The following is a 15543-nucleotide window of genomic DNA, read 5'->3' as shown; positions in this document are numbered from 1 at the left end:
TTCACTTAACAACTGTGTTACTAACTTAACAACTACACTGGTTCATTTAACAACTATGGCAAGAAAGATCATAAAATGGGGCAAAACTCGCTTAACAAATGTTTGACTTAGCAACAGAAACTTTGGGCTCAAATTGTGGTTGTAGGTTGAGGACTACCTGTTTATCAGAATTATATCTAATATAATAATAAGTAAAGAGGACATATGGAAATGACACTGTCCTCTACACCCCAACCTCTGATTGTAGACTAAAATGTAACTGGTTTGTACGATTAATGTGTTGTGATATTAATGTAAGTGGATCTTAGAATATTATAAAACAGTATTTTTTCCTGAATTTTCTAAAAGAAAATGCAGGAAATCTTCAGCTAGAAATCCCGGGGGCAGTTAGAAATAAAATTGACTTGTGGAATGAATATAATGCTAAATAATAATGTATTTGTTTTCTTAGTTGCACTAAACTATGTTTTAGAAGCTGAGTAGGAAGAGACCTCCTACTTGACTAGCAGCATTGTCAGTTTGATTGGGAAATCAAAACTAAAATATTGGATGATGGCAACCACTTCCATATTGTTGCTGAGGACACTACATCAATATACCTACAGGTTGGTAGGAGCGTAACCCAACATAAAAGAGAGTTAACCTCTTCTTCACAGAAGTTTTTATACCTGGCTGTTTGTTTATCTCAGGCGAAGCAGCATTGGCACTGTGGGTAGCAGCAGAACTTGTAATGCCTTCAGCTGTGCATCCAACTACTGTGATTCCTCCTAACAGACTGTCTGCTTCTGCTGAACTATTGCTATTTATGCTGCCACTCAAGGATGACTTATCCACTACCCCAGAGTCTGGTTCCTGTGATCCTTCTTCTCCTGTAGGGTAGTCAGTCTCTCGAGCCCCTAAAAGAAAATGTTACACTTGTCAGGTTGATTATTGTTATTGTCCAACAGAAGGGAACAGCTCAGGGTTGAACTGTGGAGTCCTAGGTGCTCTCTGAGACATAAACCACATTTACATGCCATCCAAAAGAAAGAAGAACAAAGCTAAGAAACAACACATCCTTTCCAGCAGCCAACAGGGATTAATACCAGACAAACTATCAAGCAGAATACTCTAATCACGAAAATTACCAAAGAGAGAACCACACTCCAACCAACACAGTATCTTGATTTGAACCTCAAAGTGTACTGGCAAACAACACAGATCAAGAAACAGAGGTATAACATGCTTCTGATCGAGGAGAGTACAAAACTGTCTACACTTCTGCATTTTTATTATTTAATTAATTATTAATTTGACACTATGTATTTTAATCGTATCACCAATGTAAATAGATTACAATCAACTACGTTGATTGATGCAGCTACTTCAAAGCTATTTTAAGTTTCAGAAAATTAAAATATTTTAATTAATAGGTTTGAAAGGCAATTGCTTATAATTCCACAATTCATACAAACTCCTAACTGCTTACAATTTTACTCCTATTCCCATCACAAAAGTCAACAATGTATATGTATTCCTATCTCAGAATGAAACTCCACCTGCCAGATAAAGTAGCATAAATAAATGAAGTACCAAATACAGGTATTGGTTCTTTGAAATAACTTGCTGTTTTTACCAGAACTCAAGTCTTAGAAATACAGTATTCAGAATAGATTTTGTGTTTATAAAATCTCAAGATTTTTCAAATAGATTTTACGTATTTTTTCCTGAGCCACAACAGAAACTGTTGGCTTCTCTAACAGAATTTAGCCATCTAAGATTTTTGCAATTTACCAAGTTAGTTATATATTATGTAGGCACTTCTAACAGTCAAAACTATCCAAAAGAAAGATTAATAGCTAATTTGCAAATGTTGTCTGAGAATGACTCTACCCTTTAGCTGAATTTAATCAAAGCCGGGGTCTCCAGCTTTGTCAAAACAAGTGGAAAAGAATCCTTATTAACTTAAAACAATTGTTACACTGTGTCTCTTACCTGGTACACTAGCTATACAAAGTACATGCGAATTGCAAACAATGAAACTGTCTAGGATGTTTCCTGGCTGGTTAGCATCTATAATGATAACTTTTGTAGCAGAATGGGTACTCGTACAGATCCAAACAAGGCTTGATAGTTCTTCTCGGTTTCTGAGCTCTTTTTGCTGGTCCTGTATAGGGAAAACCAAGACCAACCAAGGTAAATATATAATTGTGTCACACATGATGTGTTGTAAAGTGTGCAATAACAATCTCTGTTTTATGATGATAGGGCAGTAACACCTGGTTGCCAGATACATATTTGAAATTTGCATCTGAATTAAGGAGGTGTTAATAAGATGCAATAACTGGAGTTGAACACCCAATAAATTTAAATAAATAACATTACTGTATTGCTACTTCCATAATCCTCGCCTCAAATATGTACTTTCCTGAGACTGCACCCCAGCTCTGTGAGTCCAGGAAAAGGTACAACTTCTTTAAGGCAGTGATAATAAGTGCTTGAGTGTACTTACTTCCCCTCTGAAACACTTTTTTTCCTTTCAATTTTGAGTAGCTGCATATTTCTAATGAGTGTATGACCCCGAGACCCTGCAATCATCACAAATACATGCCAGTTGCCAAATTTTGATCACGTGACCGTGGGGATGCTGTGACAGACATAAGGGAGAGGATCAATTTTTTTTTCTGTGCTGTTGTAATTTTGAATGGTCGCTAAACAAATGGTTGTAAGCCAAGGACTACCTGTAATAGCTTAGCAGGCAACACAGAAAGTGCTTCTTAAATCGTTTGCAGCAGCTTGCAAATAAAGAAGAGAGATGCAAATGCCACAGTAGATTAATTAGTTCCCTTTTGAAATGTGTCAGGTGGTTGCTGAATGTGTTTAGTTGCAGAGAGTGTGAAATACTCCTTAGTTACCCAAAATGAGCAAAAGCCTGGAAGCACGAGTGTATTCTGCACTCCCTGACCAGTTTTCAAAGAGGAGGATTTGACAGGGAACAATTTCCTAGCTACCAGAGAGACCCAAGTTCATTTCTCCCCATATAAGAACTTCAATGACAGGAGAAGGGAGTTAAAGAGACCGATCCGCAGATATACTTCCAACTATAATTCACACTAACCAAAGTGATGACTTTGATTACTTCCCTCTCGATAAATCCAATGGAAGGAAATATGTTTTTATTTGTCATTAAAGGGAAAAAAATAGGGGGAGAGAAAAATATGCACCTATTCTTAACTTCTTTTCTAGCAAGCTTTTCTGAAATAATGATTCAACTGCCTGCTATGTAAAGCTAACTGTCAAGGGCAAAGAATCAGGACCATTCATAAGGTTGTAGCATAGAAAATTTATTCAAGCCTATATCAAGAATCTGGTCAAACTAAAGTTGAACATTAAATCGACGCCGTATAAGGGCCAATGGAATTCAGGAGACATTAGGCTTGGAGTGCTTGTGGGAATCCACAAACTGATGATGCACTTAACTCTGCGCCCGCCCCCGCCCCCCCCCCCCCCCCAAAGCTCTGCATCCCTTTTCTCCTACACAAACCACTTCAAATTCAGGACTATAAACTAAAATATTGTCAACTACAACACAAAGCAGAATTTATTTGCATTTTGAATCTACCTCTAGCATTACCTTGAGTTCTTGATCCAATCTATCCAAGCTATTTTGAGATGCACTTCTCGGTTTGCCGCCATCCATGTCTGTAGCTGCAATATCATTGTAGAAGACACTGGCACCAACTACTGAACCACCATCCCGTGTCTTCCCTCCAGATAAATTCGCTCCTACAGCACACCATAGCTTTAATGACAAGAGAGCTTGATAAACATTTTATCAAATTAAGCTTTATGAAATGCAATAAGATAACAATGCTTTAAGTACAGCCTGTTCCTGAATTTAATAATCAGTACCCTCAACCATCATAAGATCATGAATCATGTACCTTGACTACAAGCCAGCCTGACATTTAGAAACAATTGCTATAATCCAGGGTCATCGTGGATCCAATAACCAGGCATTGAGGGTAGAAACAAGGGCCAGGCAAGTGAGACCACTTTCAAATAGCATACCCAATATCCCTAAGTACATCCTTCCATCTCCCCCCACCCCCCCAATTATTTATACTCTAAGGAATAAAGGCAAATGTAATACTGATTTGATATGAGATTTCCTGCCATACTTATTTCTGTTCATTACTGTCATGATGTTTCAGTCTACTGTCTCAATCCCAACTCTGATCATGCACGTGTTTAATGGACTTCTGTACCCACCTGACACATAACAAATCAGTTCACCCCTCCCAAGTAATCCAACAATCTCCCAGCTATTTTGGCATTTGTTTACAGTATATGAGAGGAGACAAAGAAAACAAAAACTCATCTACCTTCATGGAGGTATCCTTTTCATCAAGTGGTCTCAGATAAACAGGCACAGGCAAATTCCTCATCCTGCTGTCACCCTGAGCACCACCATTTATAATCTAAAGAATGAAAGAAAAGGTAACACTGATTTTGATATGAGGGTGCAAGCCAACAGTGAGTTACAGTAATTCTTTCTATCATCCAGGAAGACAGGAATTCTGACTGCATGTCTTCCTATCAGACCCTTGAAACACAAAGAAGAGGAGATTGAACCAGGAAGAGTTTTCTGCTACAAATGTGAAAGTCCATTCCTGATCAATTACTGTAGCTTACGTTTGGAAGCTTCCATCTCAGAAAAGCAGAAACACCTCGATGACCAATTCCCACTCTCTGTTTAATTTAAGTCTTGGTAAATGAAAGAAGACTTGCAGTACTCTTTTTCCAAAGGCCTTCACAGTGAGATAAGGTGACCAAACTGTAGCATTTACTGAAAATACTTGATATAATCCACAAATATATTTCATGAACCATCCCTTAGCGATGTTACAAACAGAAATTCTACTTTATTACTCTAATAGTTTCAATGTCTTTCTGCCTGATGTAACTTCCAGAAGAAGCCCTTATCATCCTTAGTGGCACAACTGGAGACTTGGGTAAGGCCACGAGGGAAGACTATTGTATACTCCCAAACAGCAGCATGTAATATAAGGTAGATTAATATGTGACTCATTTTAGAAAATTCTTCAGGTATACCATATTTTTCGGTGTATAAGACGCATCTTTTTACTCCCAAAAAGGGGGTGAAAATCTGGGTGCGTCTTATACACCGAATGCAGCCCAGCCCACCTGCCGGCCCCCACCCTTCGGCCATTTTCAGCCAGTTCCAGGTGGCAGGGATCTGGGTCGGGGCACAGCCTGAGGAACAACCCTCCCTCTTTGGGACGGTGTGGGGAGGGAAATCTGCCCAGCAGCTTTGGGGGACAAGGCGGGTGCCACGATTTGCAGCTGGTCACCCCTCTGGCCGCGCTGACTTCACTCCCCAGCAATGTGAGGAGCCGCCGCTACCACTGCCTAACCCTCTCTGCGCCCAGGAGCCAAGCCGAACTGAATGGGAGCCCCTAAAGGGAAACGTTCCTCCTTTCCAGCCATCGCTGCCCGGATTCCAAAATGCAAACCTCAAGAGTCACGCTTCAGGTGGCAGCCAGTTCCCCGTAGGCGGCAGCGCTACAATCTCCTCTCCGAATCCAAAGCACTTCCCAGTTCCCCGCTGCACATTGCAGGGGAACTGGCTGCCACCTGAAGCGCGACTCTTGAGGTTTGCATTTTGGAATCCGGGCAGCGATGGCTGGAAAGGAGGAACGTTTCCCTTTAGAGGCTCCCATTCAGCTCGGCTTGGCTCCTGGGCGCAGAGAGGGTTAGGCGGCGGCGGCGGCGGCTCCTCACATTGCTGGGGAGTGAAGTCAGCGCAGCCAGAGGGGTGACCAGCCGCAAATCGTGGCACCCACCTTGTTCCCCAAAGCTGCTGGGCAGATTTCCCCCCCCCCCACCGTCCCAAAGAGGGAGGGTTGTTCCTCAGGCTGTGCTCTGTCCCTCCCCCCCAGAGCATGCTAGGGGTCTCTTTGGGGGAAAGCGAGTAGTCCCTGCACCTCTCGCTTGCAGGAGGAAGAGGAGGGTGGCGCCACCTTAAATGCTGGTAGGCAGAGGTAAAATACTTTTTTCCTTGTTTTCCTCCCCCAAAATTAAGGTGTGTTTTATACTCCGGTGTGTCTTATACACCGAAAAATATGGTAGGTAATTGTGGTTTTTAACTTATCTGAATTATAGTGAAACGATATACATAGTACCTATGGGCTTCAAAGCCTGGATTAAGGACAGCATGTTCAAGCTAAAGGAAATCTTTGAGGACCATCTAGGAATTATTCTGTGCTTGCTGAATTCTAATGAAGCATTTTCAATAACCTATTTAATATATTTAGCCTACTCTAATGTTATGAGGATATGACTTTCAAACGCCAAATAGCTAGGCACAAGTATTTTGAATCTCAGCAGACCCTAGGCGCCAGATGATTCATGAGTCTATTTCCCCCATGTGAAAGATCTCTGACAGATTCTATAGCCCATAGGAATCTTCTAAAATTACAGTCATTCATTTAGCTCTGAGCTAAGAAGTGTTCAAAGTATATACAGGCCTCTTTGATCTCTGTTGAATACTTTGAGGGAAATATATAAGTCTTGTGATTTGCTGGGCTGTAATGAAATCTAGGTTTTGATAGCTAAAGCATCTCTAGGAAATCAGGAGTGGCTGAGCAGTTAAAAGTTTAATTTCCTAGGTAAATTATTAATGGATTTGGAAAGTTAGTGATGACCTTGAGCCATTTATTGATGTACAAGGAATTATTGGAAATATTGCCTCTGCCTACCCAGTGCCCATTACTACCATGTATTCTGTTCCACACTGGAAGCAGTAATACCTGGGAGACTTTTGTAAAGGAAGTTTGAGGGGAAGATAACACAATTTAAACCTTAAAACAAAGTTTTGTCCTTATTATTCTCACTGCCAGAGGCTACTGTAATAGAGAATGAAGTTATGCCTATGGAAAACTGCCCACAGAAACAATGTGGCTTAACTACTATAGTAGAGATATCAGCCTCTCAATAAACTGAATCAGACAAAACTGATGCACCTGCATTGTTCAAATGAGACTTCCAAAGACATTAAAATTTATTTGTGGGAAATGTTCATCCATTCTCACAAATATAAAAGCTTATGGGCATTTTCCTTTTGTTAGCTTTTCAATCTCAACATAAAGAACTTTAGCTCCCAAACCCCTCTGCCTAATTCTTTCTAATTAGGTGTACACCTTGGTGGACAGAAAAGTCCAGTGTTTCTAAATAATCTATCCCACTGTATTGAAAAATAAAAATAGTTACAACTACTTGTATACAACTATCCAAGTTAAATCAAGTTATTTTCCAAAGCGTCAAACCACACCCAAGCCTTATGACTACAATAACATCCCTAATACGGTAAGATTTTTAACAGCAATATAAGGTCTCTTGTCAAGATTTCCCCTTTGTGGAGGAAGTATGGAATGGTGATGCTGAAATTACAATGGCAATATTGTGACAGGAATCAATGTCCTAATCCCATCTTCTCTGAAGCAACAAGAATTCCAAACAAGACAAAAGAAGTGATAACCACAACGGTAGCAAACCTCAGACTAAGCACACTATGCCAACATTCTGCATATTCACCTCTTTTTGTTTTGACCTCCTTTCACATTTCTATAATATCTATCACATGTTGACAGAGTTAGCCTTCTTTCACAAGGCAGCAATAAAGTGCTATTACTCAATGCAGGAGTTGGCAGAAAAAGATGATACCTTTAAATAATAACTGCACTTTGAATATCTAATCTGTATGGCAATAAAGAAAAATGAGTGTTCTGCTCAATTGATAACCTAGAGGGAAGAAGGACAGAGGTTAGTGGAAAATATTTCCTTTAGTGCCAAGCAACTGGCAGCACAAGATCCATGTGTCATATGCTCTCAGTTCCTTGGTCCCATAGAATCATCACTCCTTGGACAGAAGAAAGGGCCCCAAGGGAAGCAAGCTACAGAGCTACTTTGAAATAGATCAGCATCTCTATGGTACAATTACCCGCTCCATTTTGCTACAGAAGTGCTACAGTTACTAAGTGGCAGCAGGGAAAGATTTCTACAGTTGTTCAGTAATATTCCAGAAGACTGTTGAACATGAATCAAGAAGATCCCCATGGCCAAAATGTTGCAGAGAATGGTGTCCCCCACATCAGACCTGCCAGCTAATTACAACCCCACAGACCACTGACCTCCCAAGGCTCCTTAGGATAACAGCCTAGGCCAGGGCTGTCAAACTCCCAGCCTACGGCCCGGATGCGTCACATGCTGGCCACACCAATGCCAGTTTAACGAAGAGGGGGAAAGTTCTGATATGTCACATGACGCCATAACTTTTGCACCCCTGGCCTAGGCTATCCTGTGTTGCAGTAAAAAGAAACAATTCTTTCATGCAGGCAGGGAGACAAGACGAGATGAGGGCTGTCTTGTGATGACATGTCTTCAATAGACAATTAGTGGGGCATTTTCCCATGACAGTATCTACAACAAACACTTAGCTTCTACTTGATTTTTCGAGGCATGGATTACATTGTCATTTCTTTATAACAACCAGAATAGGTTCCATTTGTTTTCTCACTTTGAAAAGATTAGGCTCTTTTTGTTAAACTATTTTATATTTGTAGACTTAGTAACATTTTAAACCAAATAGCCCAAAGATTTAAAATAATGAGATGATCTTAAGATAACTAAATTAAGTAACAGCAAGTTCAAGCACTGTGAGAAAAAGAATGAAAGAAACAGAACTCTTGTCTATAAGAAGACAGAAATAGAAATAAAGATACAAACTGTAGCCAAATCTATTGCATGTCTCCTAACGTCCCAAAGGGTCTTCAACTGAAGAAGCTTCTTGGATGAGAAGCGAAATGTCTTCAAAGAAAAACCAGAAAGTCCAATTGCCTCTTGAAAAAGCACCTTTAGGACAACCATGACCTGTATAACTGAGAATCTCCATAGATGTCTCCTAATGTCACACATTTTCTTTATTTTACATTAAGACATGCCTGACATCCTATAGATAAGATACACACAACTACATCCTATTTTTGATGGATTTGACGCAATACAAATATATTAAAACTCTCAGGCATATGAAAGTTAATTGATACTTTTTTTTTAAAATAAAAAGACCGAGGGATAGATATGTTTCTATCCAGACTGGTAAAGTACTATTATTTTTTAAAAAAGTCTTTCACATCCCTATCTAAGAATATCCTAAGAGAGAGAGAATGGGAGAGAGATCTATAGTTCTCAAAACATATGAAATACACAAGTTGCAGGGATGTTTTCCATTTTTTCAAAGTGCAGTAACAATGTTCAATTACAAAAAAAAACCCCTCAAATAGTAGGCTACCCTATCAGGGGTGAGATTCAGCCTATTCGGACCAGTTCGGGCAAGCCAGTTGCTCCAACGATCAGCTGAGAGCGAACCGGTTTGCTCCGATGATCATGTGGGCCCACCCACCCATGCGCTATACTGACCTTTATTTTCTTTTTTTGAAGCCCAGCTGATAGGCGTGGCAGAGCGGATCGCTGCACCTCAGCTGTTTTACTCACCGGGGCTGCAGTCTAAGGTAAGTTTTAGACCGGTTTTGAAATGAACCATGCATGCGCAAAGTGCACGCTCAGCGAACCAGTTGTTACACTGGTTGAATCCCACCACTGCACCCCACTCTTCTTACAGTTTAATATTTTATTTATTTTGTTCTGAACAGCATTATGCTTAAAATAGAAATGTTGCCTTTTCATACAAAGGCTCTAAAAACCTAACTCCCTTCATTAAAATATTTGGGGATTTCATGTAAGAAATGCACAAGATTACTACTCCACAATAATACACCATTATGCATTTTAGTAAAAAATCTTTAGTTCATAACCAACCATTTAGCATCAGTTCTTAACTAACCATTTAGCAGCAAAGTAGCACTGTTTTCCCATTTATGCCCTGTGGTACATTGCAACTCCCAGGATTTTCCTTGCTGCAGGAGGCAAGAGGCTTAAAAAGCCCTTTCAGTCCTAGTACAGTACCAGGAGGAGGAAAGTGGTAAATATTCCCAGCCAAACCCAACTGATTGAGATTTTCTTCTTTATTTTTGCCAATACTTAAAAACCTCCATTACCCTTTCAAACTGGTTGTTAATTTTTCATGGCTATTAAGTTTTATATAATCATTTGTTTCAGTTCATAGCTTTATTTTATTTAATGAGTGTGTCTGCATAGTGACATAACATGTAGCCCTAAATCCTCAAACTATTGTGTTTTTCCATCTTTGATTTATAAGCAGAAATGCTTTCAGTGATTCCCTTATGGAACAATAATATCTAAACAATAAAGAACAGATCATAGCAAAGTTGAGTTTACCTCTCCTGTGCTAGGTAGGTAATATCTAACACAATACCTGTTTGTATTTCTGAGGAAGACTCCAGCCAAAAGCTTGCACTCGGCCATCTTCTTTCTGAACATGAGCCTTCACTTGGCGATACTGTTCTCTTTTTTGCTCTCTTCGTGAGGCCATACTGGCCTCAGACCTAGACCACAGGAAACACTTTTTTTAAAAAAGATCCAGATAATTCTATTCGCTTCCATATTGTTAAAAATAGCATTTCAGATATCCAGATTTAGTGAATGCAAAAGCAGGTATTCTTTAAAGTTACTATATTTACCCAAATAGTACTCCTGAATTTAAGATAATTCTCCCCTAAAACAAATTATAAAAAAGAAAATAATACTTTGTCTCAATTATTGTATTATCAATGAATCTAAAATATCTCCATTTTACACGAAATCACTTGAGGAAAAAAATAAGACTTTTATTGGGGTAAATATAATAATATTTAAATAACACCAGACTGAAAGAGATCGTATTTTCTTATTATATAGAGTAGCAACAACTGCTGTAGCAAAAATTACTTTCACTGAACATTAAATCAACTTCCGCTAATCTAGACAACATATTATTGTATTTTTAGTAAAAGTTCATTTCTGAAGCACGAGGAACATTTTTTTCCAAGCTTTTTAAAGCTACAAAATTAATTTGCATGGCAGCAGGCTGAATTTTTTATTTCAATAAAAGTACCCTCAACTGATCTGCGGGAAACCTAGTTTTATGTTTTATAGTTTTATGCTCTTAATTTATTTTACAAAGTTGCATTTTAATATGAAGATCTTTCAAGGTACCTAAATTGCTATGAAATACACACAAAAAAGATCTTTCTGACATGGCATGTTGTTAACTATTATGGGTATGCTATAAATTGGAAGACTGATATTCCCCTCCTAAGTAGGATTGCCCCTCTTCTGTTTTGTCTAATATTTCGATATCCACATTATGATTGGAAGCTGGAAATGATGACAGCCAGTATATCCCTTAGCAACTGCTAAGTATTTAAACTTGATCTGATAGAACTTGTCAACTTACCTACCTTAGAAAGGATGGAAGGCTGAGTCAACCTTGAGCCTGGCAAGATTCGAACCTGCAGTATAATTGCAGGCAGCTGGTCTTAATAACCAGTTTAATAACAGGGTGCCTTAGACCACTGTACTACCAAGGCTACCATTTAATTTGAGTCTCAGATTAAAATTTGGTTTTGGGTGCCATTTATTTAGTAATTTCAGTCCCACATGAAAATTTGATCTTGGTGCCATTCATTTATTTTAACTAATATTAAATTTAATTTCAGTCCCACATGAAAATTTGATCTTGGTGCCATTCATTTATTTTAACTAATATTAAATTTAATTTCAGTCCCACATGAAAATTTGGTCTTAGTGCCATTCATTTCTTTGCTGTAAACTAGTTTACATTTTTGAGAACAGCCTGCAGCACACCATTTGAGTACCACACAAGGCCTGAAAAAAAACCCTACCTCTGACTGACCTAAAGCTTAAATTATTGAACCCACATTTCAAAACTATATAAAAGCTTTAATTAGTACAGAGTCACAGATAGGTTTCCAGAAACATATTGTCCCTTCTATATGTCCATGAGCCCCCTACTCTTTTTTCAAAGTATTGTGCATGATCTGTCTTGCCCGACTTACCCCCAGAATATGTTGGGGCACACAGGAAGTTGATGGTTTCTTAAAAACTTTTTGTGTGCTCCAATGGAATCACTGAGATTCCATTAGGTAAGAAAGCTGGAGAGAAGGAAGAAATTTAACAGATACATTTCAAATTTGCAGAGAACTACTGGGCAATTTCTGAAAATTAAAGAAGGGCTTAACTTGTTCCTGCAAATGTTTCATCAAAGGAATGTGAGCCATGTCCCTCTCCACCATAAATTACACCTACAAGTGTCTGTCAGATTGATGCAAACACAAATAACATTGTTCTTACAGAGGCTGAGTTATTTATGCCTGTATTGCACTTTCTCATTTACTGTATAAAAGATAACACTTTGGGTGCTTGTGATCTCCTTTTCATAAAACTGCTGTCTGTGCAAACGATATGCAAAGTAGACGCTATACATAGAAGAAGTGTTCAAAAGAAAAAAGAAAAAACAGTTAAAATAATTTGGGGAATTTTTTTAGTATGTTATGCTAGGTTTAAGTATGACAACAAAGGTTATACTTTAGAGAGGCTGAATGAATATAATTGTTGACTACATTCTTTGGGCTTATGCAATACTCAGAACAATATTCAGCACACTTGTTAATAGAAATGCTGGTGGCAATAGAATTCCTAGAAATTATCAGATTAGTTTTTTCCATCATAAAGAATTCTATTGTTTTGCATGACTTCAGAAAGAAGATGCTTTCTGTCAACTGAAACATAGAGAAAAGTCTCTCTCCATCAGAGAATCGATTGCACAAGCAGACTAGTCTGGAAAAAAATGTTCTTTATGTTAGCTCATCTTGAGTTCTTTTATGTTTTGAAAAACCACCATCACCACTGTTTTGAATTATGGTTGCAAAATTGCAAGAAATATAGCCTTTGAGAGACTTAAAGGACTATAATCCTTTAAGAGAAGACCCACTAGCCTTTTCAGTGTTACATTCTGGGCCAGGTGCAGTTTCAAGATGTAGCTTGAATTGCAGTAATCCAGTCTAGAGGTAATAAGACATATATCACCACATCTAGATTTGACCTCAAGAAGACACACAATTAAGTGCAACAAGGTCAAGCTAGGCAGAAGCACTGACACCACCTCTGCATCCAACACAAATATGAGTCCAGGTATTCCCAGAGTGCAAAGTCCAATCATCAGAAATATATTGACTATGGTCTTTATATATTTAAATTCTGCCTACAAATATTTTTACTCTATAAAGAAAACAGAACTTACTCTTCGCTGAGGAAATCAAAAGCTTTTGACTTGTCACTTGGTAGTTGAGATAAGGTGCTGCTTCTTTTCTTGACTGAAGGAGTAATGTGTGAGGTTGGTGCATTGTACTTAACATTAACTGGTGGTTCTGGTTTCTTAGCAGTATTGCCCGATGAACTGAATAATCTGCTAAAACTGGAAGGGAAAAAAGCAAAAGCACTTGAATACGTAAGTACAGACAGCCTCTTGACCATCGGAGTTTTACATGTACGTGCGCATTGAACACAGTGCCTTACACAAAGCAGGGCAGAAAAGAAGAGCCATTCACTGCTCAGTACAGCCACACCATTAGAAGATAGCTACAAAGCTCATCAGAATTAACCCATATGCTTTCAAGTAAAAAATGTTTTGAGGATAGCTAAAGGCTAGCCAAATGTGGTTCTACAAGAAGGAATGGTTTTTTCTAGGGATGCACAAAAAGATGATGCCACATATCAAATATGACAAGGCTCTGGTCCCTGATAATTAAGGTAGTACTCAGATTATGGCCATTTGAAGGTCTGACAGCACTGAAAAAATAGACATAAAATGGGTCTTTGCACTTATAAGGATTGCAAGCTCCCTGTAGTCATGTGATCAAAACTTGGGTGCTTGGCAACTGGCCCACATTTATGATAGTTGAAATGTCCCGCAGTCCTGTTCTACTGCCCTGAGCAAATTGCTTCAGCTTCAACCCTTCCCACCTATCTCCTCTACCCAGAATCTCTGCCCTTTGGCTGCGCTGCACAGCATGGCCAAGATGAAGAGGCCACTATATTCCGGCATTGCTGTCTCCCGCTGACATTCATGGTCTAATCTCCTCTCTGTTGGGATTGCCAATATCAGCTGGCCTCAAGTAGAGGCTCTGCTGGAATGGGGCTTACCTCTCCTCTTACCACCACCTCCCCAATCGCCAGGCTTCTATAGTGGGCTTGCCCCAACTTCAGCAGTCTCAGCCAGGACTACCGTAAAGGTTTTTTTTAGTTTCCCTTAATATTTTTGTATGTTTGTATATTTATATATGTGTGTGTGTGTGTGTATGTGTGTGTGTGTGTGTGTGTGTGTGTGTATAGTAGGCTTTATCAGACCTTTAAGCAGTATTATGTTGTCTGCTGCAAGACTTAAGGGAGACTAGAATAGATCTATTTCTGCCTTATTTGTCTTCATCGGCTAGCCACACCCTCATTTTATGACTCCTCCCTGTAACGGTCAAATATTTATTTTGTTCATTTTTTCGTAGGTCTATATGTGCATTACTGTTTTAGCCAGGGTTAATGCTGCTTAAATGTCTGATAAAAGCCTAGAAAATAGTGATTTGGGATGTCACTTAACTATGGCTATACAAACATCTTGATTTACGCAGGAAAAACCCTGGCTAAAACAGTAATGCACGTGTGTGTGTGTGTGTGTGTGTGTGTGTGTGTGTGTGTGTAAACTTTAGTGCATTTCTAGCAATCAAACTATTAACATGAATATTATAAAACTATTAACATTCATATGATGTAGAAAATGGGGAAACACAATATATCATTGACCATTTTCTAGTATGATAGTCTTGGTTGATTACTAAGATAACAAGGGGAAGATCAGCTCTGTATCCCAAGAGTGGCAGAGTGCTGACTTGCAGTTCTTCACAGCGTATCTTCTTCTGGGTGGCACATGCACTTCAGAATGCACTCAACCTATGAAATTCATGACCTGCCCACTGTTACATCTTTTAGGTTCCTATTGAAGATTGCTCCCTTCACCCATTTCCTCTTGTTTCTTTCCCCTACTTTTTCAATAAATATTGTTTTCATCTCTTTTAATAACACAGACTACCCAAAAGATGCCCAATTAAACTAAAATCAGGGGGAATATACCCAAACATAGTGGATTATCATGTTCATAAATCAGTCTTGGTAGTAGGGATTTTTTTATATCAGTCCAATACCACAGCAGAAGGTAAGAACAGACAACATGAGCAGCAATAAAAGTATTATGAAGACACAAACCTGCAGGATTCTGAATCTTTAGCAGCTGAGCCCTGCAATTTTGCCAGTTCGTAACATTTTCATCAACCAAATAATCCTAAATTATTCCTCACAAAAATAAAATAAAAGCTCTGAGGACACAGGACAGTCATGCAATCTCTCATGTACAATTTTAGTAATTATAGCTTTAGTATTAAACAGACCAAAAAGCAAAAATCTGAACTCCCCTCAAACAGATATGGTGAACTGAAATCAGTAGGTATACAAACA

General features: G+C 38.8%; 1 protein-coding gene across 7 annotated transcripts in view; it reads right to left on the bottom strand.

Annotated features, from left to right (window-relative positions):
• Nucleotides 1-15543, bottom strand: part of SPAG9 (sperm associated antigen 9) — a 99780-nt gene that overhangs the window by 30406 nt on the left and 53831 nt on the right. For all 7 annotated transcript variants that reach the window (XM_034412965.3, XM_034412969.3, XM_060688730.2 and 4 more), the window contains 6 exons: nt 13283-13456; nt 10397-10526; nt 4365-4460; nt 3614-3781; nt 1975-2146; nt 669-896 (listed from right to left, as the gene is read on the bottom strand). In XM_034412965.3, the coding sequence (XP_034268856.2) occupies nt 669-896; nt 1975-2146; nt 3614-3781; nt 4365-4460; nt 10397-10526; nt 13283-13456 (968 nt within the window). The remainder of the gene's footprint in view (nt 1-668; nt 897-1974; nt 2147-3613; nt 3782-4364; nt 4461-10396; nt 10527-13282; nt 13457-15543) is intronic.

Source organism: Pantherophis guttatus, chromosome 2 (genome assembly GCF_059756535.1).
Source record: "Pantherophis guttatus breed Tessera chromosome 2, ASM5975653v1, whole genome shotgun sequence".
Lineage (NCBI taxonomy): Eukaryota > Metazoa > Chordata > Lepidosauria > Squamata > Colubridae > Pantherophis > Pantherophis guttatus.
This window is presented reverse-complemented; position numbering and strand designations above follow the sequence as displayed.